Genomic DNA, 27,613 nt, shown 5'->3' on the forward strand with positions numbered 1-27,613 from the left:
GTATTCACACACTATATCAGAGAATCCAACAAATGTGATTATTAATTCAGAAACCATCTGTAGTTATTCCAGACATGTGACAGTATATAGTGGTAGTTTCTAAGCTGATATGTTCATTCATCCAATACTTACTGCATCTGTAGAATAGAAGCTTTATATTCTTCTGCTAGAAGTATTAGTTGCACAACTTCGGCGTGAGGACATTATCTTAGGTGTGTCATGAATACTTTTTGTAAAGATTTGTAGAGTTCCACTTGGTATGCCAGTCACAATTGTGTCTGTTGCACCAGCCCCAGAATGATGATGATTGATATGTTAGATAATAGATGAGTGTGGAGCAGTTGTTGGAATCAGGATTTGCAAGAGGAAGCTGAACTTTTGTAGGACCGCTCCCTTCACCTTTTCCACTGTGTCCATCACAATTCCCACATGACCTACGCCCCTCCTCCAGTGCCACATTACCAGATTTTGGATTGAACCTTGACCATCATGGTGGAATACTGACACCAACTGCCTGAGCTGTGGCACAGCCATGTCATGAGAATTTCTGCCACATGGCTCCCAACTTGTCCTTTGTAATTTCTCATTTGACGCGAACACCAGTAGTTGCTTCAACGAACTCCATGGAGTTGAGCCCTTCTTGATAAGCCGCCAGTTGTGCAGTTCCTGAAGAATTTTCTGTTTTATGGAACCCGAAGGTTCATTACTTTGTTCACAAGAGCCCTCACTGGTCCCTATCCTGAGCCATATCAATCCAGTCCATACCACCCCATCTTATCTCTCTAAGATTCATCTTAATATTATCCTCACACACATCTAGGTCTTCCTAGTGTCTCTTTCCATCTGGCTTTCCTAGCAGAACCCTATACACATTCCTCTTCTGCCCCATATGCGCTACAAGCCCTGCATATCTCCACTTGAATTGTACTTGGTGAAGAGTATGAGTTATGAAGTTCCTCATCATGCAGTTTCATATAACCTCTTCTATCACTTCATCCCTCTTGGGTCCAAATATTTTCCTGAGCACCCTGTTTTCAAACACCCTCAGTCTATGTGCCTCCCTTAATATCAGAGACAAAGCTTTATGCCAACAGGAAAAATGAATAGTTTTGTGTATTCTATTTATTACATTTTTAGACAGCAGACAAGAAGACAAAAGATTCTGGAATGAATGGTAGCAAACATTACCCGAATTTAATCTCCTCTTAATATTCTCATGAATAAAATTTTGTTTTGTTGCCATTGTTCCCAAATATTTGAACTGTGCCACATTTTCAAAGGATCTATTAGGTCTCTTTATGTTATGATTTTGCCCTGCATTCTGGTGATGAGGCAGCAACATACACTTAGTTTTCTCTGCGTTTACTTCTAGACCAACCTCCTTACTTGTGTCAGAGTTTCTTGCTCTTTCTTTTAATGGTATCTGTGTTATCTCCAAATAGATTTACATCAGCAGCATAGACCAGCAGCTGATATATCCCATTTAAATTCAGTCCCATCTGGTTTTCTGGACCTTCCTAATGGCATATTCTAAGGCAAAATGGTGATAAAGCTCTTTTTTTTTTGACCATTTTGGATAGGAAACATATATGACAAATGTTTACCCTATATGGACACGAACCAAATTGGTTATAAAAAAATAACAAAGTATTTCTAAACCACACTTATAAACGACTAATTGTAATGATATATAAATATTTTAATGTATTCGTGCACATCCCTGTAGATGTTAATGGCTCAGATTTTATATTGTGATGATATTGTACATATGTATTGATATTGACCAATCACATTGTTATAGTAGTTTCTACCTGTATTGATATATCCTTCTGAAGATGGTCTCTAAGATCGAAACATGTCACAGATGAGAGAGTAAAAAGGAGAGATAGAAAAAACATTTTATCAGTCACACTGGTTGGAGTTGATTAACCTTTTATAATATTGCTAGTGTGATGGACCAGGATGAACGAAATCAAATATATGGATTTACTGTGTGTTTCATTTAAACACATTTCAATCAGCCTGACTAGTTTCATGGGTACCTGAAACTCTATGAGAACATTGTATGATACTTGTCTCCTATTTGAATCATAGGCTTTCTTGAAGTCTGTGAATAGCTGATGTGCTGTCTCATTGTACTCCAATTTTTCCTCATTATTTGATAAATGCAAAAGATGTGATCAGTAATTGATCTGTTACATTGAAACCCATATTGATGATGCCCAATAATTTGATCTATATATGGACTTAACCTTGAGAGAAGGAAATTGGATAAAATCTTGTATGAAGCTGATAGCAGTGATCTCACAATAATTACTACAGCCAGTTTTAATACCCTTCTTGTAAATTGGTACAGTAATATAGTATACTCCTTCCACTGATCAAGCAATTTATGGATCTCAGGCTGTAATGTTTCACCTCCTGCTTGAATCAATTCTGTCAGAATTTGATCATTACCTGGCGATTTATACATTTTTTACTTTGCAATAGCAATTTCAACCTCAAAAAACTAGGATCAGGTACTAATGGCTCATTTCTGTCTGATTTCTGATTTCTGTTTGCATAACATCACATACCCTATGTACATTCAATAACTGAGAGAAGTTGTTCTTCCACCTATTCAATATGTTGTGGGAATCTGCAAGCAGATCACCATTCTCATATTTTAGTAAGTTACTTCTAGGTTGGTAACCCTTCTAAAATTCGTTTATTCCTCTATACAGGTCTCTTAATATTCTTATTCTTATTATGTTCTTTGGAAGTTCATTAATTTTGTCTTTCAGATATTCTCTCTTTTTATTCCTGAAATGCCTGCTGGGTTCACATCTGTAGTTACTTTAGCATTATTAAATAAGCAAATGAATGCCATTCAAACAAACTTGGAACATGAATTTCTATGACCACAGTATTCATATTCTATTCACCCTGAGCATTTTGTATATTTTTCAAGTGTTGTGATGTTTTGTTACATATAATTCTGTTGTCACAAGGATCATGTTGTTCATTGTATGAAAAGCCTGGATCTGTCATTTCAATCTTCTTGGGCACTGATGCAAATCAGATTTGAGTTAAGAACCAACATTTCAGTGACTTCCTGTGTCTTCGGAGTTGATCAGTCAATTGAGAATATTTAGGGCTATTTATTCACTGTGAAGGCCTCACATCTTACATTCAATATTCTCTCTTTTTTTTAAGGTACTTACCGTGACCTTCTCATTGAGTCCCATGTTGGTGACACTGGCACCATACCCAAAATAGAAAACAAGCGGAGAAGACGAAAAAGAAAATGTGGACTACAGAAATCCTCATCGAGTGCAAATATCAGTTCACAAATTAGTAGAAGATTTTCTGAATATCTGCCTGGTGTACTAGACTGTGGGAAAAGTGAGAGTGAAAGTGTTGCAACGCGACGTGCAAGCTCATCAGAACTTGGTAAGTGGTGGAATGTTTCAAATGGCACAGCAGCAGAGGAGGATGATGGTTTAGTGCATCAGCATTCTGTGCCTGATCCTCTAGTCACAAAGCACCATGGTCTTCACTCTCGTAGTCAACGTCACGAGGTTCTGTCAGTAACGCTAAACGGTTCTTCATATGAATCTTCTGCTTTAGAACCAGAAACTCCACCAGAAAAGCAAACAATTGATCTGCCACAGGGAGGTGATTTGAAAGGAGGTGTGATGTTTAAGACTAAAGAGAAATTATGTGAAAATGTACCCATTTTATGCCAAGGAAATGGATCTGTCACATCTACTGGACCCAGTTCTAAAGTGCAACGTTTGTCATCACCTATCTTTATGAAGACAGCCATGTCTGCTCGGAGTAATCGCATTGGAAACAATTTAGAACAAAGTCCAAAGGCAAAGTTGAAATCTGACAATTGGGAGTGGTACAGTAGTCACTGTGTTGCCTGTAAGTCTAGTCAAGGTCCATTTTCAACAACTTCATCTGCAACTACCTTGCATAATGGAAGTGAAGATCCTGTGAATGGCCATTTTGAATCTGAAGACCTGGATCGGACTAGTGAGTCAGGGGGAACTCAGGATCTGGGAGGGTCACAAAGGAACAATGTTAAGAAAATGCGTGGTGGCAGTGGTCTTAAAAAGATGGTGAAAAAGTTCTTTTGAATTGATGTTTTATGTTCTGTTGCAGTAAGCATATGGCATGATTAAGTGTTATCATTCCAATCATTATTAAAGCCCTTCTACTCTGCACTCATGAGGCACAGTGTTCCCCTTCAGTCATAATTGGGGGTGTGCGTACTTGCATGTCCTGTTATACTGGTTTGTAACTGTAACTGATAAAGTTAGGAATGCATGTAGATATAAGAGCTTTCCAAACAACTCATTCTTAGTATACTCAGACATTCAAATTCTAGACCTCCCTTCAAGTTGTTATCCAAGAACTGAAAATAAATATATGTCAGAATTTTCTATAACTCGTTTGAATTCTTACAAAACATGCATATAACAATGGATGTGAAACTGTTTATTTGTATAGCTGTCATATTTTGAAACTGCTTACTGAAGAAACCAGATTATTGTGCTTAACTTTCCTGCTTGAATGACTATGTGGCAAGTACTTTAATTCTGTATTTTCTTCCTTGACCAGAAAATTGTTTGTGCTGTAAATTGTCTAACTTCAAAGTTAATAGCAGTGTTATATGTATATACATATCATACCTGCAATATCGGTGTCATAAATTGTAGAAAACTGTGGTCTGGAAAGATCATTCCTTTCTTTGTATTTTATTTATTTGGCTTATACCTCACAATTATTATCATGTTTTGACTTTTAGTTTTTCCTTCCTTTACATGCACTCAGGAACAGAAAAATAACTTTGGATCACTGTGTGATAAGCTTCATTTTGCAGGAAACTCAGATGAAAAAGCACAGAATTTTCTTGTTGAGCAAAACAAAAGATAGAAATAATCATGGTGGAAGAAGCAGTAAATTGTCAGTAAGCCACGTCATGTTACCACTAATTCAGTTTATACTGTTCTGCTTATTATACTTCCAGAATATTCATAATGTAAAATCTTTTCACTGAAGAGGAGAGTGAGGTTAGAGACCAGTGTTGGATGAAGTTTGTATTATTGTTGCTCTTTGTCAGTTTTAATAAATCCAATTCTTTTTTAACTTATTGCTTCATTGTTTTTACAGTGTCATTTACTTCTGAAATCAAATAAGAACATTTTGGGAAGATATGCTATTCATGAAATGGTATATTTGTAAATACAGCTATTAGCTAGACCCTGCAATAAAAGTAATGGCTATATTGAATCATTCCCAGAATTACTGATCTTAGTAACAGATTTTGTAATATTTGGTAAATTATTTATGTAAATGTATAGTGTATATCATCTGAAGCTTTGAATGCGTAATGTCTGAATATTGTAACGTATGGCATACATATGTGTACTTGAGTTTTTCACCATTATTCTTTACAAACAGATATCTTAGCAGTTTATAACTTTCTAGGAAGTTTTATGTTTTGTTTGGAGAGAAGCAGCAACATACTGTGACACAGAAGCCAGACGAGACAGCCGTTGCTAGGCACTGGCACAGTGAACACATGATGTCATTAAATAAGGAGCTGTTGCTGTGTAATGGCCCATAAACATAATATGATGTCAGCAATCAAGGTGCCATTACTATGCAATGGCTTGTAAATAATGAATATGATGTGGTGTTCTCCATGATGTGAGCGCCGTTTTCTATGTGGTCCTACCCGAGGCTTTATAATGAGGACAAACGGGACAGGACATTCTTGATATTGTGCACTAGAATGTCCGACTGTCAGAAGTCATTGTCTCTGACAGTGTGGACTCAAATCACCTACCAATCACTTTCCACTTACTGGATGATGTCAGAGATCTCTCAGACCTGGTTGACATATTCACAGATTGGGAGCAATTTCAGAGCCTGGCCTCTGAATTAATGTCATCTAGAATCAAAATTAACTTGGGGGAAGAAGGTGATAAAGCAGCCTGCGACTTTACTGCCTTTATATGTTCGGTGTATAGGATATTGACTAGCAAACTTACATTCTCTGACCTAAATAAGGATATACCTGGTCTGGAGAGTCTGCTGAAACATAACGAGGAGGTTAGGGAAACTGTGGCAAGTAACCTGGGATCCAACCTATAAAACAGCAGGTAATTGGGTTGCCAAAACATTAGAGAGGTGACATGTAGAAAGGCACTTGAACGGTGGGGAACAAAAGAAGGGAACTGTGAAATCACAGCTCAAGCTCTGTGGCCTGTTGTGAAATCACTTATGAAAAGGGACAGACCAAAGGCGCCATCCATTATTCATGGCCCTTTAGGGATAACATACCCAAACAAGATAGCCAGAGCGATTGTGGATTGTTTAGAAAACCAGTTCATGTCTCATGACCTGTGTGATGAAAACCATGAACAATGAATGAAGACTAGAGTACAAGCTCAGCTTGCATTTGTAGACAACACCCCATGGGAAAAGAAAAATTATAACGGTGCCAAAACCCAGTAAGGATCCAAAATTTCCTTAAAATTTACATCCAATTAGCCTCTTGTACACAGTGGGCAAGCTATTTTAAAGAAAGTTATTCTGAAAATAGTCTGAAGGTACATTGAAAGAAGAGAACTGCTTAATACATCAAAGAATGACCATTGCGGAGTTGGAGCAATTGGTACTGTTACTGGCCATTTCTACATGCAAATTTTGAAGAGGTTGTGCAATGTGGTTTGGAGGAAGCAGCGCGAAATGGCAGGGACAGTGATTTCAGCATCACAGTAACACACCGAGCCACACATCGCTTGTTGTGCAGCAATTCCTCACCGAGAAAAACATTCCTGTCATCATTCAACCACCGTACTTTCCGGATCTTGCTCCAAGTGACTTTTGGCTGTTCCCTACTATGAAAATGGGCCTCAAGGGGACATCATGGAGGACCATGGAGGACATCAAATTGAATGCGATGGCTGAGCTCCAGAAGATTCCAAAAGAAGCCTTCCACCGCTGCTTCCAACAATGGCAGGATTGATGGAGCAAGCGTGTGCGTGCAAGGGTCCTACTTTGAAGGTGATTAGGTAAGCGTTGCCATATGTCCTACCATTAGAGTGCTATACCACCATTCTGGGAACTTTTTGACTGCTCCTCGTAATCACACTATATACAGTAATCCTTTGTTCATACTATGCGAGTATGAACTGTGTCACTTCACAGTTTATGATAACTCTGTTCAGTGGTCACACTCTGACGCATGTGTGCCACTGGTTGAAGCAGTCCTTGACACAGAGACCAACATCAACTTTTGACAATAGAAGAGGGTGCTCCTGGTTTTCTTATTTAGCGAACACACACACACACAAAAACGTCTTTGTTTACCTTTGGATGACCAATGTTGCGAATGTTTGACCTCTAGTCGACTCAGTTGGGCCCCAGATGAACTTGATCTCCCCTGAGAAATGGATATTCACCTCATGTGACTGTACAATCAAATTTTGCAGAATTTTTTGTGTAATTTTTCCGCCATAGGACTTGTGCAATAAATAGGCATTGAGAATAGTCATAAACAGTCATATCTAAATGTAAATAATAACGAAACCAGCTAACGAATGAACCACTGACTTCACCGTACGTGGATTTGTTGTGATTTCAGTGGGAAGATCAAACTGTCAGCACTCCCACAGAGAGTGCTTGTGCGGTGTTAGATACTCGTAAATCTAACATTCGGCCACAGCTGTTAGATATATCTAACATTCGTATGTTAAAGTTTGAGGGGGACTGACTGAGGTGATCACAGAATAGAATTTACAGGTTTTATTGAGACATTTACTCCTCTCTCAGCTCACTAAGTTAGTTTCTATTTTTAGTTATTAAAAGAAATAAAAATAACAAAACTGTCAATCTAAATCTGTTACTGATGGGGCCCATCCATTATATTTTGATTGACTGGGGCCCCCACCGCTAGAAATCTGGCCCTGAATGAAGCAACAGTCTCACCACACCAGTGACCTAAACTTTGTTGTATTTGTTTCATGACAACCAGATTTGGCTAACCTTTCAAGTAAGTTATGTGGATAACAGTAAGACAAAACACCATATCACCATATTGGCAAAGGCTGGTCTCATGAGGGAAAAATATGCGGTTTCAACAACATTGTATTCTCTAGTGTTTTTTTTTTATTACAGGAAGATGGACAAAGTTCAAAACCCATTAATTCTGACCCTATCAACTGTCAGTGCCATCCTTAGAAGTTGAGAGAGACTTTGGAGAGGTGAATTGGATCGTTTTTTATGTTTTAATTAAAATAAGTTTATAAAATTAAACGAAATACCTAATTATTACTATTGGCATGGGTGCTGCCTATATTGCCAGTACTTTCCATATACATATTTCCTCTACAACTGTTCAGGAAAATATGTTTTGGCATATACAATTTGTAGGTCTACTGTAGTCCAATATAGTATATAGTAAAATGCCTAAAAAGTCTGTGATTTAAAAAAGGAATTTCAGGTTGAACTCATAAAGGGTATTTTTCTATTGCACAGACATCTATGCTACAAATCTTGAATTGTTAATGTCATATTTAGACAATATAAATTAATATCTCTAGAATGATATGCAAATTTAGCCCATGGTGGTAAACTGGAGTTATATAATCAGATCCTAGTCAAATTGTTGTACTGTATTATTATTATTGAATTGAATTGAATTATTTGGGCAACATGATAGCGTAGTTGGTTGAGGGACTATGCTACAAGCCAGAAGGTCACGGGTTCGAGTCCCGACGAGGTGAATTTTTCAATTGACCTAATCTTTTCAGCCGCATTATGACACTAGGGTTGACACAGCCTCTAACAGAACTGAGTACCAGGAATCTTCCTGGGGTAAAAGGTGGCCGGTGCATACGGCTCACACAATTACCACCATCTGAGAGCCGATTGTCTAGAGAAAATGTGGGAGCCTCGGCGTCTCACAAACCTGTGGGTCTTCACAGCCTGTTACAGAGATAGCTTTACCTTTCACCTTAATTACTGTTGTTATTATTATTATTATTATTGTTGTTGTTGTTGTCCAGTATGTAATTACTTTTATCTACATTGTGCTGTGTCTGTAATTGTCCTTGTGGCTGTTGGCTCAGCACATAAATAAAGAATTAATAAATTATTTGGGGGAGTACGGATTTTGTCTGTGTTATATTTGTAATATATACCATTGCAATTTTTGTAACTGGTAATTTATAAACATTATCTCATACAAAATTAGTATGTTAATGATATATTGTCATACTGTATTTCACATGCCAAGCTCCAGTCATTCATTAGTTTCTGTCATCAAGACGTGTCATTTTTTTAGATTGCAAAAAAATTGTACCTAACAAAAGTTCCGCATTTCTTTTGAAGATCTATTATTACACATTATTTTAGGACTTAAATTCAGTGGCCCTAGTGTCACTTTCTGATTATTGAGTGTACTAAATTAAAAATGTTTGTACCAAATTTTGTGAAAAGTGGGAAATTTGTTCAGATATTTAAAGTACATGCACAGACATCATGTTATCACACGTCTTCATTTTATTCTTAAGGAAAGGAAAGTCGTCTAAAAATTTTATGTCTTTATTCCATGAAAAGTACTGTAAACACACACACATTCAACATTCATTTACACTATAACACTGTAATTATGATACAAGAAATCATGCTGTGATTTTAAGACAACTGATAAGATTTGTGACATCTACCAGCTCTCCTGTGTGTAGCTTTCTTTTCTTTGCAAGTGCATTTACCCTCCTGGCAGCGGCTTCTAAGCTGCTTCTCCATGTTTGTGTCTCTTCAATATCATCATCAGTGCAAAAGATAATCTCATTTACTTCCTGTTCCAATTTGTAGGAACTGATTGATTTGAAAATAGCCTTGAGATTCTTTATTGCTTCTTCTCTGAGTTTAGAACTGCGGCACACCAAGTTGAGGATAAACAAGCCTGCAACATTGTTGGAAAACATCTCAATTCACAATTCTGGGCTCTGTGTAGGTATTACACATTCTTAAGTCATTCACTTCATCTGCCATTGGAGCGAGGGTATGTCACTGACAGTTATAGCAAGTGTCACGTAACTTCAAACAAGGCCAAGAGTAACCTTGAATGCGCAGAAGAAAAATTTCAGACAAGGGGGTGGGTTCAAGGGTGTGAGAAGTGACAGGCGGCCAGTTGTTTGTAAGGCACCCTCGAATCAGGTTATACTTACGGGTTTTCTATCATCTGTTTAAAAACGTCACTTTCCTTGTGTGCTAAATCATACATAATGAGTAAAAAATTAGGTCAGGGTATAGGTCTAGGTCTACACTCACAGACAAAGCAAGTAATTGCAAATGTATATAATTACTTAAAGAGACTAGCAGATAGTGGAGCTGCTGTAAACTTAAAGTCAATCCAAAAAACAGTATGTGAAGCTACAGGAATTGGCCGTACTGCACCGAATGAATTTATTCGGAAAGAAAAGAGCTTAGAAGAGGGCGCTTCCTTTGACTCACCGACCAAGAAACGTAAGAAGGAGAAACCTGTAATGGAAAGTGATCAGTTTATAGAAGACACCATCAGAAGAATGATCTACAACTTTCATAAAACAGAGGGCGAAAGAGTTACCATGCCCAAACTTCACAAAAAAATGGTAAGAGACCTAAAATTTGAAGGAAGTCTTCCTAGTTGCAGGATAATTGTTCGCTGGCTTGGATTTCACTGGAGAAGGACGAGGGATAATAGGAAAACATTGATTGAAAGGCATAACACCCATTCTAAACACCTGCATTATCTGAGGACAATCAGGCAATGTCGCAGAGAAGGTCGGCCTATTGTGTATGTCGATGAAACGTACTTGCACAGTAGCCACACATCATCATACTCCTGGGATGACTCTCTAAACAAAACACTCTCCTCTCCTGTTGCCAAAGGTCCATGAGCAATTATTGTACATGGTGGTGGTAAGCAAGGTTTTGTCGAGAAAGCTTTGCTTATGTTTAAGTCAGGCAGAAAAACAGGAGACTACAACACGAGATGAATTCTGGAAACTCTGAGAAGTGGATCCAGGAAAAATTAATTCCAAACTTGCCTCCAAGAACGGTGATCATAATTGACAATGCAAGTTACCATAATACTGACGTAAACAGAGCGTCAAATTCAAATACCAAAGTAGGTGATATGAAACAGTGGTTGGCAGAATTGAACATTTCGTATCCGGCTTTGGCAGTGAAACCAGACCTGTATGAAATAATGAAAAAACATGTCAGATAATAAAGAATATAGACTAGACGCTGTTTGTGCTCCTGCTGGACACTCTGTGATACGTCTCCCACCTTACCATCCAGACCTTAACCATACTGAGATGGTGTGGGGCACTGTTAAAAATTGGGTGGGCCAAAGGAATGTGACATTTAAGTTGGACGATGCAATGTGTCTAGCAGAGGAGAAATTTAAGAAGACTGGGCAGCATATTGCAATACAGTGGAAAATCAAGAGGACCAGTACTTCACAAGGGAAATGGATATTGACACCAGGACAGACAATATAATCATCACATCAGATAATGAGGAAAGTGAAACGTCAGATGAAGATGATGAGTAAATAAGAGATACGAGGTATGACCAGTTTTAATTTTCACGATATAGACTACATTTTTAACATGGACACACTAGTTAATTCTACATGTACTTCCATGACGAATGGCTAAATTCTTTTCTTCATTACATATGACTATTATATTTTAATTTTCAAAGTATAAATTAGTAATACACATTAAACATATTTTTCTCTGCATGACGAGTGACAATATATTTGTATTATTGTAATATGTTCTTCGAAAAGAGAATAGGGTAGTTTTAATGAAACACAAGGGGTCTGTGAAAGTGAAAGAACGAGTGTTAAGAAACTCCTCCCACCACAAGCTATTTGCGGGATTTGACTAGGAATGCGGGGCCTTGTTTGAAGTTACGTGACACTGTCACAGACTGTTTTGTCACCATTAGAAAGTTACCAGATTCTATTTTCAGCATACTTCTGTCATTCATATGCCAGTGGTTAAATTACACAGAACTTTCCTTCCATAAGGTTATCTACACAAGATATGATGCACCTTGGTTTGTACAGTAGATGGACTTTACTTCTAAGCTCTCATGCTACAAACCAGTTACTTTTATTCAAAACGTGAAGGACTGCTTTACGTGGTTCTGCTCCCGTTTAAGTGGTACTGTCATACTGTATGGCTAAATAAATTGTGTACGCTGCAGGTGACATCTAAATACCAGTTAACATACTTTCTAGTAATTCACAGACAAAGAATATCACTAGCAAATATGACTGCTTTTTCTAGGGCAGGATGCCTAGAGTGGGGAAGACTGCTGAATGGTTTATTAAGCTATGTAAGATTTGAGGTTTTCATGGCGGTGACTATGAAGGAAGCCATCTTCTGGGATGTGGCGCCATGTAGATATTGTGTTAACCGACGTTTCAGAGGAACACATCGCCTCCCTCTTCAGGGTAGAAGACAAGAAGAAATCCGCGAGCAAACCAGCGTGAGCAGGTGCAACAGACTGAGTCAAGTTGAGTAAACCCAGCTGTATAAGAGCAGGAAGAGAATGGAGGGGGGCTACATGGGGAATTGATAGAGGCAGGGGAAGGTTTGTTAAGCTGCTTTCTAATATGGGTGTCTGCATGAGAAGGATAAAAACTTTTGTCTTCTAATCTCAATTGCTGAGTATGACAATTAGTAAACTGGCTGGTGGCAATGCTCACTGTATTCTTATGAGATATGTCAAATAACAAAATATGTTGTGATATAAAGGGAAAAGAGGAATGCATATAAGATATTGGTGGGACAGCCAGAAGGAAAGAGACCACTGGAAAGACCAAGGTGTAGGTGGGTGGACAATATTAAAACGGATCTTAGAGCGAGAGAGAGAGGATGGGATGGTATTGATTGGACCAGTGGATGGCTGTTGTGAACATGGTAATGAACCTTTGGGTTCCATAAAATGATGGGAAATTCTTAAGTAGCTGCAGATTTGGCTTCTCAAGAATGGCTCAGCTCCATAAGTAAGTAAGTTGTGGTACAAAACACTAACCTTTGTCTCCTACACATTTCTTTACATCTTGTAACAGCGTGGGTACTAGGAACTGTGGCGGTGGACAACTCATACCATCTCCAGGAGTTTTGCTGTCCACATCAAACAGAACTGCATGGAATGAAGTTCCTACAGGAAAGTAATTGCTTTATTCACTTCTTTAACAGTGCACCTTCAATTGCTGAATAAGGAATGAGAGGATATTTATGAAAGATGAAATGTGAGTTTTGGGAGAGGTACAGAGGTAGTACTTACGAAAGGATTATATAAGAACAGCTGGACCTTCTGGGATTTAAACCTGATATCTTACAAATGTAACTGCACATGAGAATTGATGACAGGACATTTGTATATACAGAATGTGATTAAGGAAAGGGATGAAGCCACAGCTCAGGTGGTTAGGTTATAAGTTCTCACTGTGGAGGTGTGGGCTCGATTGTAGGTGTCTTCATGTGAGATTAATGTGTTTTTTTTTTTCAGTTTTCCCTGATAATCATCATTCCAGAGTCACTCCGTATACATCTGTCACCACTCCCTACACTACCTGAAGTGTGTGGTAGCCCTGACCAGACATCCTTGGGCTTTAACTTTGGAGGATTTCATCTCTGACCTGACATTTGGATGGTTACAGAGCAAGAAAGTTCAGTTCTCTAGGAAACAGGAATGCATGCCATGATATGGATCCAAAAATAATGACAGAATAAAATTAACTTATACAGCCACTATCAAACATGACATACACATCTGACGTTCTAAAATCTGGGTTTATTCATGTCACAGATTATTTTAACAATAGTGTAAGTTTCAGCATGCATGTATATAAACAACCACTAACAGTCCCTTCATAAGATACAACTGCAGGATGAGAGAAACCTTAGGCCAGAAAGGTCAGTAAGACCTAAGAGAGACAAACATGAAGAGTGAATTGAATAAACGTTTATCAAATGTATAGGTCGCATTTGATAGATTTACAAATTAACTTGTCAACAACATAAGACACAATTTTAGACCATGAAAACCTAGTTGCAAGTTCACTGAGACATTCAGGCTTGCACTGAACAGCTGTGATCAGTATGAAGTGTTAAACAACAAAATGTATCAGTGAAACCCTGATTTAAGTCTTTGGAAATCAGTGAATCTGAACACTGAAATGAGGAAAATCTTAAATGTAGGAACTTTTAACACTGACATTATTCACTTGGGATCTATGAAACTGAACATTAAATGAGGGAACACCTTAAACTGGGGTTCCAGTGTACTGTAAATTCTCAGACCTTTCTCTGCAGCCTGTTGAATGAACTGGACACCATCTCTAATATACACATCCAATCTTTCATCTTGCACCAAATTAAAATATTCTGTGGCAACTTCAAGCATGGCTGGATCTATATCCACAGCTGTGATCCGTACCTGTAAACAGTTCAATAACAAGCGGTTTCATAAAATGTGAAATCATGTGCCACTGCTTCTGCTTCACTTCTACACACACCGAAGTACATTTTGGCTCAGCTGGTCAAGAGTTTCCTTACTTTTATGGAACCTGACTATGCATTACCGTTTTTGCAAAATTCCATAATTCAATCATATCATGAGCCAGTTGAATCCAGAACACACTATCATATCCTACTTCTTTAAGATCTATTTTAATATCATCTTCTCATCTGCCTAGGTCTGCAAAGTTATTTCTTTTCCTGAAAATTTATGACTAAACTTTTGTGCTAGTTTCTTGTCTCCCTGTGTGTACCACATTTCATACACCNCCAATTGCTCCACAATCACCCTCACCTATCATCTGGGGCTGGTACACTAGGCCAGAAGTGGCCGCAGTACAAGGGACTTAGTCCCACCCCACTAGCAGTAAAAAAAAAAATAAGATGGAGGAAGTAAGAGAAGGGTGTAGAAATCTCTATACTGAAAAGCTTTGTAATTTGGATTCCTCGCCTAATTTATTATGATGATCAAATCAGGGAGGTAGAATGGGTGAGGCAAGTACCACACATTGGAGGGATGAGAAATGTATACAAAATTTTGGTTGGAAAACATGAAGAAAAGACCATGTGCAAGATCCTAGGCATAGATGGAGGACAACAGGATGCGAGGGTATGAACTGGATTCATTTGGCTCAGAACAGAGACCCCTGATGGGTTCTGTGAACATGGTAATGAACCTTCAAGGTTCCATAAATATAATTTCGTGGCTAGCTGAGCAACTATTAGCTTCTCAAGAAGGGCTCCAGTCCATTTAGATGATTATACCTCAGAATAGTACAAATTATGAAGCTCATTACGTAATTTTTCCCATGCTCCTGTTATTTACTCCTTTTTAAGTTGCCATATTTTCTTGAAAACTTCATTCTCAATGGAGCCACAACAGTTCAGCCAGTGTGGTAATAGGCTAAGGGCTGCATGACTGGAGAATACTGGACTAAGTTTCTGGCAAGCATAAGAGATTTTTCTCTTCTACATGGCATCCAAACTCATTCTGGGGCCCAACCTGCCCTACTCAAAGGGTACCATGGGCTCTCTCCCTGGAGATATAGTGGCCAGGGTACGAAGCTGACCATTCACTTCCCTCGTGCATCTTCATGGCATGACGCTTAAATAAGCACAGGGAGAACGTTATCTCTTTTTGCTCTATTTTGTTCTCATCAATCTGTGTTCTTTCCTTTGGATAAGAGGCTGAGGGTCACACTGATATAAATTTGGAAACTACATTTCATCAAACAGGGATTCTCTGTCTCCTGGTGGCTGAAAGTCTGCTTTTGAACTGTACAGTATGACAATTTCACCCTCTCATTTACAGTAATCTAACCAAACCACCAAGTCAGGTTGTATTGCGTATTCTACAAAACGATCTGGCCGATGTGTAAGAGGCTGGATTCTGTTACATATATTTTGTATATTGTACATACATGCTGTACATACGTACAGGAAGCCCTTGTTATACTGCAGATTCAGATATACCATGGCTTTGATCATTTCTCCCATTATGATTATGTATGTTTCATGTCATATAAATTTCTATGAATGTTTTAGTTACAGCATAAGACTATTTTGCAACATTCTTTGCTGCAGTGTGCAAGCACAGAAGGCAAAGTCCATAGTCTGGTATGAATAGGTTGTATGTTTCTAGTTTCTCTGACCTTTGATTATTCTGTTAAAAGAAACACTCTGCGACTTCAGTCCGCAAGCGAACCGTACCGACCAAGCGACTGCCGCTTGTCGACGAAGTTTAGTGCCAACTTTTGTAGAGAGAGGGTGTTGCGTGGTCAGTGCAACATAATTTAATAAGCATCTCTCACATCCTATCCAATGGCTACCAGGGGCTAAAGTGGCTGGGGTGAGAAACTGACCACTCAACTTCAGCTAGTCAAGAATAGTGGAGCTATACCTCCATTCCCTCAGGTCTACATGGCATTGTGCTTAATTAATTAAGGACAGGGATAACTTTACCTCTTTTAGAAGCTCAACCACAATCTGAGGTGTATCTTAAACTTCATGTAGGCAGTTTATCCATGGCATAACATTGTATACATAATCAAGGAGGTTCCTAAATTAGTTTTATATCAATTTTACTTCTAATGTGGGCACTGAAGCTGTCCCCTGCATTATGTTGAGGGTGTATTGTATTTGATTTTATACAGTTTTTGTTCCTTACTTTGAGTACAGATTAATTAATTAATAATTGAAATCCACTTTCACCCATTACGTGCATCTTATTTGTTTTATTCTTTCCCCTCTCACTGTCTCTTTATGACAGGACTAGTGAAGTGGTAAGTCACTGTAATTAGAAAAAAAAAAAAAAGTAAAGGTAACCCTGTAACAGGCCGTGGAGGCCCATAGAGTTGCGAGATGTTGAGGTTCCCACATTTTCCAGGCAATCGGCTCACAGATTGCGGCAAGGTTGTCAGCCCTATGCGTCAGCTGCCCTTTACCCCCAAGAATATTCCTGTTACTCATTTCTGTTAGAGGCTGAGTCAACCCCAAGGCCATAGTGTGGCTGGAAGGATTAGGTCAATTGAAAAAATCCAATGACCTCATTGGGACTTGAACCCGTGACCTTCCAGCTTGTAGCATAGTGCTTCAACCAACTATGCTACCGAGTGCCCTGATTGTAATTAGTATTGCTTTTCTATAAATTCCACAGATGTTAGCCTTTCTCCACTCTTTTGTATTACCCACGGTGCTTACGTCTAAGGTAGTAAGAGAATGCTTGAGTGCAGTGTCAGATTTTGAGTTCCAAGACGTCTGATGGAAAATGAAACATATTACACAATGTTCATATAATGTAATATTGCAGGTGTGTTCTTTTTCATCTGTGAAATCAACAGATGGCTAGCCATGACTTTGCTCCCATGGCAACCCCAGTGTGCTCTCATCAGTGGAGTTTAAGCGATAGTGATAAATTCTCAAAATATGCATGTAGGTCTTTGTGTAAACTGTCATGCAATATTCATTCAGTGGGAACCAAATTGTTTCATGTGGACTGACAGACATAATGAACTAAGACGAGCTCTACACAATTCTTGCGTATGCTCCTAAAAACGCTTAGCAAAATTTAAACTTCTGTCACAAAAATTTTTCATTTTACTGTACTACCTTTGCTGTTTCTGTTATATCAAGAATATGTTTTCTCTCTATTAGAATCTGCATTTTTGGCAAGGACGATACAATGGAAAATATAAAGCAGTTCTATCTCGCAATGCAAAAAATGCATTTATACTCACTGAATTCTTTCTGAGAAAAACATACATATTAACTGAAGAGGATTAAATTGTAAAATCATCTCCATGCCTTACATTCCTGAGGTTCAAGGTTTTCCTCAATCCCTCCAGGCAAATGCCTGAATTATGCCACAGCTGCTCCTGTCTATACCCTTCTATTTCATTTTTTGCCACCATCCACTTATTCAATGCTGTACAGTGTGAGTTACTAGCAGCACCATTAAATAAGCTGCAAATAAGTTGAAATTTTCATTGGTATCACTGTATTTCTGTGAAATATAATCATCCCTGGTGTGAGAATGATTAGTAATCATACCTTCTGGAAGCAATGTTGTAAGAAGGTGCATAACCCTCCTCCCCCCAGTCCAATAACTGCAACATTACATTCTATTCCATCTGGCGCAGCAAGAGCGACACCAACTGTCATGTAAGTGTGATGCTCGCAAGCCAAGTACCCAGTGTCAACTACTTTTTTAGGTTTTCCTTTCCTAGATTTTACTGCAACAAAAAGCAGACTCAATGATCACAGTACCCATGGAATGGCATAATTCCAAGGACATCACTAAGAGATACAGCATGTTTTTCAGTTACTTTAATTATGGGTTGATTTGATTTTTTTTTGTATCTGTTTGGTCATGTATGTTAAGAAGACAAAAGAATTACATACATAATTTCAAACGTGCCTCAGACTGAATAACACCTTGGTTATTCAAGAAAATAAGTCTTCGGAACAACTGCCTTCCATCACCTTCAACCTCTTCCACTATGAAATCTCCAGATATTTGACTGTGTCCACGGTAACAAATTTCCCGTCTTCCAACATCAGATCCAACAGACAAGAATGGAATCTGGAATTAGAAACAACATAAAACAATAATTACACAAATTCTTTCTTGTGCAGACATATTATATTCCAAAGTGTGCATGACAATGCAACAAAATAATATTTCTGCAGGCTACGAGCTATCACCATGGCATAAAACTGATGCTTTCAATACTATGATGCCATCATAAAGTACTGATATAAGGAAAAGGGATGGGGGTGGGGGACAGTAAGGTTCAAAAGGAAGGTAAAAGTAGGATATTGTGATGTCACATCTGAGAGGTCAAAGGGTGGGACATTGATCTCCTTTCCTGACAAGTATTTATCACCTTTTACAACTATTTGACTATTCTGGATTAACCTGGACTGTGACGGTCTGGCTCCTGGGCTCCATAATGGACTCTTGGTCAGATCATTCATTCTTCGTAAGTGACATTCCCTGTCTCTATCAAGACCAATGTTTGAAATCAATAATCCGATACAAGTATGTATTATATATTGTAAACATTTTCTTACTATGAGAACGTAAATACAATGCAGTATAAAGGATAATAACTCTGCCACTCAAATGTATGGGAATGATGGCGTTGATATCCGTTACATCCGCTACAGGTATTTCTTTTCAGCTCTTGTTACAAGGGAATGAAGACCGTGAGAGGTGATGATGAAATGTGAGTAGAAGTTGGATACACTTGAGCCCCAGTGATCTCAGAATCAAAGTTTGTTGCTCTTAAATGGATCCAGCAGTCTTGGACAGGTTAATTCAGTTTTTTTTACAGATTGTTAATGTTTGCTATTGCGTGTCATCATCAAATAATGAAGCAGATAATGTCATTAGAAAGTTAATAATAGACTTTATTTTCAGCATATGACTGGAAGCAAAGTCAGCATACTGAAGATCTCACTGAACACACAGGATTTTTCTCCAGTAAGGTTGCTGGTTCAAGGTATGACATACCCTCGGATGCGTCAGACGAAGCATACTTTAGGTAATTACTTGAGTATTCTGGTCAAGGCCAGGTGGGGCTAAGTGCAAGATGCTATCAGTCAGTTCCTCTTGAACAGCATCAAGTCCTTTATATATTTGGTCCCTGTGTAACGTTACTACAGCCAGTCGATCAAAACCTGCAGATTTCAGCAATGTTGAGCGGCCTTCAGGAGTTGCAAAGAGCCATTCTGTCTCCCTGCAAAAATAAAAACTAACTGAAAGATTTTCTGATCTGTTTAAATAAAATGGGGGTTAATCTCCATAAACTGTCAGTAAAAATATCAAATAATATTTGGCGGAGAAATTAACATGGTAAATTAAAATTTACCATTTGGATCATTATGTGGGAATGCTGGGTGAGACTCCTGACAGGTAACGATGATTCACACTTAGCAATAATGTATCTAGCCTATAACACTTTTTGATTATCCCTGGCACTTTCACTTGTCATTCACAGATAGCAAGTAGGTTGCCTCTCTGTAACATTTAAATAATTTCTGCAGTTGTTTACTATCAGAATATGAATGAAAGAGCAACTGGTGGGACAAACTAGCCTTAACACTGTAAGCAACTTTGATTTATTGTGTATCTCCCACTTAGCACCCTAATAATCCTACATTTTGTATGAAGTGTTGTACTTTAGTTAGTGGGGAGCCTAAGTAGTTACTTCATTTTATAAAATGAAGTCCCATGTGAAAAATTGTAAGTTAGCTAAAGCCTCAAATCACATAGCACATGTGCAGCTGTTTCATCTTTGTCCTGGCCCCTTTCATAAGTGGTGTTCTTAAATGGTCCCAACTTGAAAATGTGTCCATTTGGGTGACAGTGTCCTGTAAGTAGTCCTGCCACCTGTCTCAGTTGGCTCCCATCTGATTGTTACTAGTTCCCTAGTGCTTTTTGCAAAGGGTTCTTGAAGGAAACCCTTCATGTGTCTGGGTCCTATTGGGGATTCCGAATGTTTTCCATGGTCTCTCTCCATCCAGTCCCTGATGGCCCTCTTGACAACTCCTACTGATATGCTGAATGCCAGTTCAGATCCTGTTTTTGCAAACTGATCAGCATTTTCATTACATTCAATTTGATAAGGGATTGATAGCAGTCCCAGGCCAGTTCAGAATGGATCTGGCAATTGTCAAGTATTTTAATCACTGCCCTACTGTTATGACAGGATGCAAACGTTTCCATGTTTACAACCTCTGTCTACATTCCCTGCTGCACATACCTTGAAGGCATACTCTTCTGCCAGTGGGATTCCCCTGTCCGCTGCAACAGTCTGTAAGTTCCTGCTTGGGCCTCAGCCTCCAACTTCAGACATAATGGAGGGTGTCCAAGGAGGACTTCAGTTTCAGTTTAATCCATCCTCATGGCTCCGGTAATGGCCATGCAGGCTAGCCTTTACAATTTATTAAGTTCAGCTCTGCTGGTTTTGAATTTTACCCTACACCACAGAATGGCAGCATATGTCTTTATGGGTCCTATCACCGTAATGTATGTCCAAAGTAACACCTTTAACCTCAGTGCCCAATTGTGCAGAATGCACTCCTGCAGATCCAGAAGACTCTGTGGGCCTTATTATCTTATCCAGCTGCTTTTTCCAAGTCAGTCCCTTGTCTGAAGATAGTCCAAGTTATTTAAATTTGATAGACAGCTGAACTGTTTTCCCAGAGAGAGAGCTGGTTCCTTCAATGAACTTTTTTTCTATCTTCCTGGAGAAAGGTGAAAGGTATAAGTACTGCAAAGACAAAAACAGCTCCATCCAGTGTGACTAGTTTAAGTTTTACCACTTGGAAACTCAGCACCCTTACATGTTTCGATCCTTACGGATCATCTTCAGAGGGAACGTCAATACTTATTTGGAAACTACTATCACAATAGGTGTTCTGAGTGTTAAATTACGTATACACACAATGCCTGGAATACACAATGTACACAATATTCAACTTTTCACAATCGCAGCAGCCTTCCTGGTATTAAAACTTTAAAAGTTTTAATATAAACATACAGGAATATATCCATATGCCAGACAGCTCTGAATATATACAGGACAGATCAGAGATTATATGCTCACTCCATGCTGCAGGAGTGCAGGTAACAATCTCATCTGTTCTACTGATTTTAGTGGTTTAAAAGTACCTACAGCCAATGTGATTTTGGATTGGTTTGTTACACTCTGGGACAGGTTTCTGTGACCACTGTTCATTTTACATCTTTATATGTCCAGGTTCAGACGTCCCAGCCCGACTTCTGATTCATGAATTATTAATGAATCTGGCAAATAGACTTCCAAACAACTCTTTGAAAGTTTCCCTTCCAGTCTGAGTGTAGCTCCATAGTGCTTACCATGTTAGTCATCTGTTTTGTCACAATTTTCCTGAGTCTTGCACTGCCTGGCACGTCTATGAGCCCCTGACAACACTTCCTCTGTAAGAACCTCTTGGCTTTCTTGATTTCTTTGTTACACCAGGTACAGACTTTCTTACAGGTGTCCCCATGTGTTCTCTTGGCTATTTGACCCTCAGCCCACTCACCTCCTTATTTCTCTGTGGTACATGTCTATTTCATTGGTCTATAGTGTCAAAATGATAATCTCCTTCCTGCTGGCAGTCACAAAGGCAAGTTCATTATCCTGTTTAAGAATATTCAGGTTTGAACTCACCAGATATTCCATCTAACTTATTCGTGTTTCTATCCTTTGATTTCCAAAAAGAAAGGCAGGTCAAAATAGTGTTTATGCAGATTTAAACAGCTGCTCCACATGCAGCAGAAGGCTGTTTAAATTCCAACACAAGGGCTAAACCCATAAACTAAGAAACACGTTATTTTAATATTACAAAGACTTGCCTTCCCTGTGGTACAATGAAAGCTGCAAACCGTCTTCCAGATTCCCTGGCATATGGCTGATCTAGTACGTGAACTGTGTAGCGTGGAGTTGTCTCACCAGGATGAAAGAGATCAAGGAAGATTTCACCACATCCTGCCACACTTCCACGTTTTAGTTTTGCACATACCATTGAAGATTGTTGAAGAGATTTCACACTGGACATGACTTCTGCTGAAGAAGCAACTCTCTGAATATGCTCTCCAGCCAGGCAAACCTCAAGTACCTACAGAACCAGACGAAACAAAACGGTGAAACCTAGGCTAGGACAGAACAAGAGCAAAATGGTTTGCTTTGATGGCATGCACTTTTATGGTTTTGCATACCTCACTGTTCATTTACTGCATATTACATACACAAAGGTAACATTGCATAGCTAATGAAAAAGTATAATTGGAAAATACTGATCTTGAGGAAGAATGTTTCAGTTTCAAAAAAGGGTTCTTAATGTGATCCACATTTGAACATACACTATTTTTTAATTTTTCATATATGTTATACATGAGTAATGATGATGAAAAAAATAAATATTGAGATTTTAGTAGATTTAAACATCACCTCCCCCCATACAAAAAAGTGGTTTTTGGAATGCCATCTGACTGTCTATGTATGTATGTGTATGGATTAATGAGCAACTCACTAGTTCCTGAATGAATGACTAGACAGACTTGATTCATGTTCAGTGTTTAAGAGCCTATCATAGGTTGGTGCCCAGTGAATATGAACATTCTAGCTCCAAAAATTGGGGCCTTTCAGAGTAGCCCCCAAAAGCAAAATGGAGACATTCTGAAAAACAGCTCTAGGTAATGAATTTTATTAAGTTTCAGTACGTCACGGAGATAATCTCCCTACATAAAACTGCACAGGTGGTATTCTTTGGAAAATAACAGTACTTGCACTAAAGACACAAGATCACGAACTTCCAGGATATGACGCTCTGTGGTTTGGCAGATAGGCAACAATGTTTTGGAGGAACCTGCTTCCTCAGTCTTCTGGGTTGAACAGCAAGCTCAGGAAAAATGGCAGACACATAGAAGGGACAATGAGGACCAGGGATATAAGTGAACCAGTAGGAATCAGTGGCCCTGTAAAGGTCTCTTTAGTATGGGTATATGTCAAAGGGAAAAATAAAGCTCAGGAAGAAGGTAAGTACAAGAGGAAACAAAAATATAATACAATCCTACCAAACTATATGACATCGCATCCCAGAAAACTGTAATCTTAAATCACTAATTTAGTGAACTATGTGTACTTATAAGTAAAGCTGAAAGCAGAATTATCCTTAGTGGAGAGAACCTGAATAGCAAATAATACACACTGCATTTCACAATGTCTGTTGAACAGAGTACGAGTATGTGCAAGTTAGGGCCATAAACAGTAATGAAATAAAAATGTGAAATACCTCAACCTGTAAGCGTGAAGAAAGACTTTTTGTCTCAGAAGAATAAATTTGAAATTTCTCGTTGAATTATAAATGATTACTAATTGTAGCTATTCTTTATTTTCAAATGAATCAATTTTGCCAGTAACTAAAATGTGTCTTCTTTGCATACATTTAGAATTATTACCAACTGATTTATGAGTTATTTAATAATGCTTCATGGTAAAGTTAAAAGATAAAGCTGTCCCTGTGCTTTATGACATGAGGGCACATGGAGGAGCGGATGTATAGATCCATATTTTCTTGACCTCGACACTAGCATTTCATTTCATTTATTCACCTTCCATAAATCCTGTCAAGAGTACATTCTCATGCGGATGTGGAGATCGTCCTAGTTACAGTCAGAACTAAGGATTACAGTTGTCATCCAATAGGATGCACATTTGTATAAAATAGTTATAAACATATACAATATAATAAATAACTTAATTTTAGTAGTAAAAGTAATGGCTAACCTTATACAATTTGTACAGTTTTATGAAAGTCTATTAATTAAAAATTCAATAATTAAAACATAATGTCATTAATGAGTTTTGTATAACATACATTAATTATATAATACATTGAAATCAAGACTAGTATGCAGTAATATATAAAAATTGGAGGTGAGTGGCCAGCTTCATGTCCCTGCTGCTTTAATCCCGGGGAAAGAGCCCCTGGTACCCACTGGATAGGAGGTTGGGTGGGCCCCAGAGCTGGTCTGTTGAGAAGAGAAAATTCTTGAGCCTACCAGGACTCAGAACTCCGACTCCTCGAGCATTCAGCCCATAGGCAGTTGCTATACCGACTGCGCTATCCCAGCTCAGAATGCTTCATAGGACACGAAAGAAAAAATGGAGTATGTTCAAACAAGTTCAACATGTGTTGAAGCCCATTAAATCAGAATTGAGAGACCAGCAGTTCAATATTAAATAAAAATTATGGGGTGTTTCTTTCACCAGTGTCATCATAGTATGGATTACTTGGGAGAATATACACCAATGACATATTCATTATCACATCCTCGATAACTGCTGATTCTATTCTCAGATACTGAAAACTGATATATGTATGTATGTAAAATGGGTTCATGCTTCCTATTTCCCACATCCAATTTAATTATGTTTCTTTACGTGGAATGTGAGCTTGGATTTTATATCATTTATCACAGACAATGTACTGTCACAATTGTGTTTTACACTCAGGACAGTAATACAACGTCCAACCAGTATTTAGTACAACTACATGTCAGAAAATTATACACTGGTTGAATCTTTTGATAATGATAAAAGAGATAATCAGTTCAAGGTAATTAACTTACAGGTTGAACACTGGGAAGTTTCCTGAATTTGGTGCAAACAATAATAAAGACTGGTAAACCTGCTCCATCTCCACTTTGAGGTGATTTTTGCTCAGCTTCAATGCATCGACACACCCGGAACATCCAGCCTGCTGTTGGGAAGAATTCCAGTAATGTTGCAAGGATGTGTTCTTGAAGCAAGGATATGCAAATATAACGGCCTCCTACACGAAGAACACGATCAATTTCCTAGTACAATAAGTAGAGACTTAGTGAAATTAATAAAGTAATTTAAAAAACAGTATTAAAGAGACATTTCTTATTTAATTATGACATGGAAATATATAAAATGTGTTTTACAAACATTAAAGAATTTGTCAGTTTTTCTTCTGACATCTTCAGAATCATCTGGCATAAGTGCATCCAATGTTCCTTTGTCAAGAACTACACTGAACTGACAATCACTAAAAGTCATGTTCAGTGCATCCATCTGTTGATAGACCATGTTGGGGCGATCCTTTCCATGGGCATCTTGCATTTGTCTTATTACTACATGACTTATGTCAATGTTTGTTATGCATCTGAAATAAATGTTAAAAAAATGTACTCCACGTATTACTTCATGATTTAAAAAGACTAAAAGCTTAACAAATCAGTATTGAAAACATGCCCCTGAATTACCATTGGCTGTTAATACATTCAACCTCAAGTGTGCAAAAACTGAAGAATACTATTGTACATGTTGGTACCTAATATCACTAGTGTCAATCATTTGCATCTTTAAAGTGTCAATCAATTTCCTTATATCTTGTATCCTGCAATTAACAAGGCAATGGGTAAGTTGTTACAATGTATGTAGTCATAACATCCTGTGATTTCTGAGTTACCATGCGGTTACAGTTATATTCTTAGGTCAATGGGTCTTTTACCTATATCCAACATCATATAAATCAGCACTTAGTGTCGAATTCCCACATCCTACCATAAGAATTACATCCTTTGGTTTAATATATTTATGAAGAAGGCCACATAGTTCTGGATACTCTCCATACCTACACAGGAAGATAAATACATTTATTTATATTATTATATAGAAAGCTTTTAAGGTTAGGTACAAACAAGGTTAGAAATTCCCACGATTTTACAGCTCTACCATTCAAACGCCTTTGACCCTCTTTTCCTGAAGAAGGCATTCCAATATTCCTTTTCCCCAAAATCTTCATGAGTTTTTGGCAAAAGATTCATAATTCTCCATATACATCAATATCCCGGAGCACAAGAAATTTGACTGAATGCAAACAATCGAAACGCACGATAAAAACATTTCTGGTACCCTACATGCTGCCAACTGTTACGAAGTTCTTGTTCTTCTCAGCCTTTTCAATTTACTTGATGGGACATTCGTATTAATTACGTTATTCCTGTAGTATGAAACTAATTTATTGCAGTATTGTAACATAGGATGTATGTGAAAAGATAGCTAAACGCATGCCGAATGCTATTAATACCAACTGAATCAACAAACTCAGCAAAGCCGAATTTTTATATTTTTCATACTTTCGTTTTGAAGTGTTTACCGCCTTCACAGCCATGAGTAAAAGTTGCATAAATGGTCACGACAAATTTCTTTCTTATCGTATAAACATCAGTACCATCATCATTAGCAGTTGAATACGGTTACTAGACGGTGTCTCTGTGTATGTGAATGCATATTACACGTTGAAGTGGTGTTTCGCATTGTATTAAGGTGTGAAGTTAGACAAGGTTAGTGTCGACCGTAGTAGATTTCATTTGTAGCTCTTATCTTAGAATGAAATTTAGACAAGTGAGGACCATTGTGTTTTTCGGCATCAATGAAAGGCAGTATGGCGTATGCCAAAAGACAAAAGAGCCAATCACGTTAAATAGGACACGATTACTCGTATACTAACAATAAATTGTGTTATGATCATTCTTACAGCTCATTTTAATTTGGAAGTTTATTTAACCAGTCGTAGACGTTTTATAACTTATTACCGAATCTGGATACTAGTACTGTCACTGACTGAGCCACTCCAACTAACTTTACGTAACTAATCTCGGTTTATACGAGTATATACTCGTATAATGTGAAAGAAACTTTAGCAAGAAGTCGCCGTAATGCAATTCCTTGTTGAAAATGATAAATAACATATGACCTGAGACGCTTAGTTTTCGAGGTACATGTCATCGTCAAATGGGGTAACATACGTTTCGGCGGTGTTGGGCCTATTTGTCACGATGATACGTAGCTTGCTTTCAGGCATCCTCAAGACACAGTGCACGGCAGGGGTCGTTTGTGGTCGAATGATCATGGAATACAGACACAACAGATACTCCGACATACTCTTAACCCTCGGTA

At 38.1% G+C, this 27,613-nt stretch overlaps 2 protein-coding genes across 10 annotated transcripts in view; one reads left to right on the forward strand and one right to left on the reverse strand.

Annotated features, from left to right (window-relative positions):
- Positions 1-5,408, forward strand: part of LOC111867848 (SUN domain-containing ossification factor) — a 72,329-nt gene extending 66,921 nt beyond the window's left edge. For all 5 annotated transcript variants that reach the window (XM_023858043.2, XM_033752831.1, XM_023858046.2 and 2 more), the window contains one exon: positions 3,196-5,408. In XM_023858043.2, coding sequence (XP_023713811.1) covers positions 3,196-4,124 — 929 coding nt within the window. In that variant the 3' untranslated portion in view covers positions 4,125-5,408. The remainder of the gene's footprint in view (positions 1-3,195) is intronic.
- Positions 5,409-9,587: 4,179 nt separating this feature from the next.
- Positions 9,588-26,591, reverse strand: LOC111867849 (eEF1A lysine and N-terminal methyltransferase homolog). Of its 5 annotated transcripts, none has more exons than XM_023858048.2 (11): positions 26,387-26,591; positions 26,163-26,285; positions 25,598-25,814; positions 25,255-25,482; positions 22,477-22,739; positions 19,645-19,831; positions 18,492-18,672; positions 18,141-18,322; positions 14,376-14,511; positions 13,102-13,230; positions 9,588-9,967 (listed from the first exon to the last, which is right to left on the reverse strand). In XM_023858048.2, the coding sequence occupies exons 1-11, from the start codon at positions 26,476-26,478 to the stop codon at positions 9,684-9,686; spliced, it is 2,022 nt and encodes a 673-aa protein (XP_023713816.1). In that variant the 5' UTR covers positions 26,479-26,591; the 3' UTR covers positions 9,588-9,683. The 5 variants fall into 5 exon arrangements, with proteins under 5 accessions (XP_023713816.1, XP_033608723.1, XP_023713818.1 ...); XM_033752832.1 differs by having other exon boundaries at positions 26,163-26,304; positions 26,387-26,453; XM_023858050.2 differs by lacking the exon at positions 26,163-26,285 and having other exon boundaries at positions 26,387-26,435.
- Between the last annotated feature and the right edge of the window lie 1,022 nt (positions 26,592-27,613).

This window comes from Cryptotermes secundus, unplaced genomic scaffold (assembly GCF_002891405.2).
Source record: "Cryptotermes secundus unplaced genomic scaffold, Csec_1.0 scaffold2543, whole genome shotgun sequence".
Classification (NCBI taxonomy): domain Eukaryota; kingdom Metazoa; phylum Arthropoda; class Insecta; order Blattodea; family Kalotermitidae; genus Cryptotermes; species Cryptotermes secundus.

What these genes read in the sequence shown, in the direction of transcription:
- LOC111867849 (XM_023858048.2), bottom strand. Translation starts at nt 26,478, where the DNA reads ATGAATCTTTTGCCAAAAACTCATGAAGATTTTGGGGAAAAGGAATAT. An exon ending in AACTTCCCAGTGTTCAACCT is followed by an intron (nt 22,740 to 25,254) that starts GTAAGTTAATTA and finishes CTGGTTCTGTAG; the next exon opens with GTACTTGAGGTTTGCCTGGC. An exon ending in GCCTTGACCAGAATACTCAA is followed by an intron (nt 18,673 to 19,644) that starts GTAATTACCTAA and finishes TTCTAATTCCAG; the next exon opens with ATTCCATTCTTGTCTGTTGG.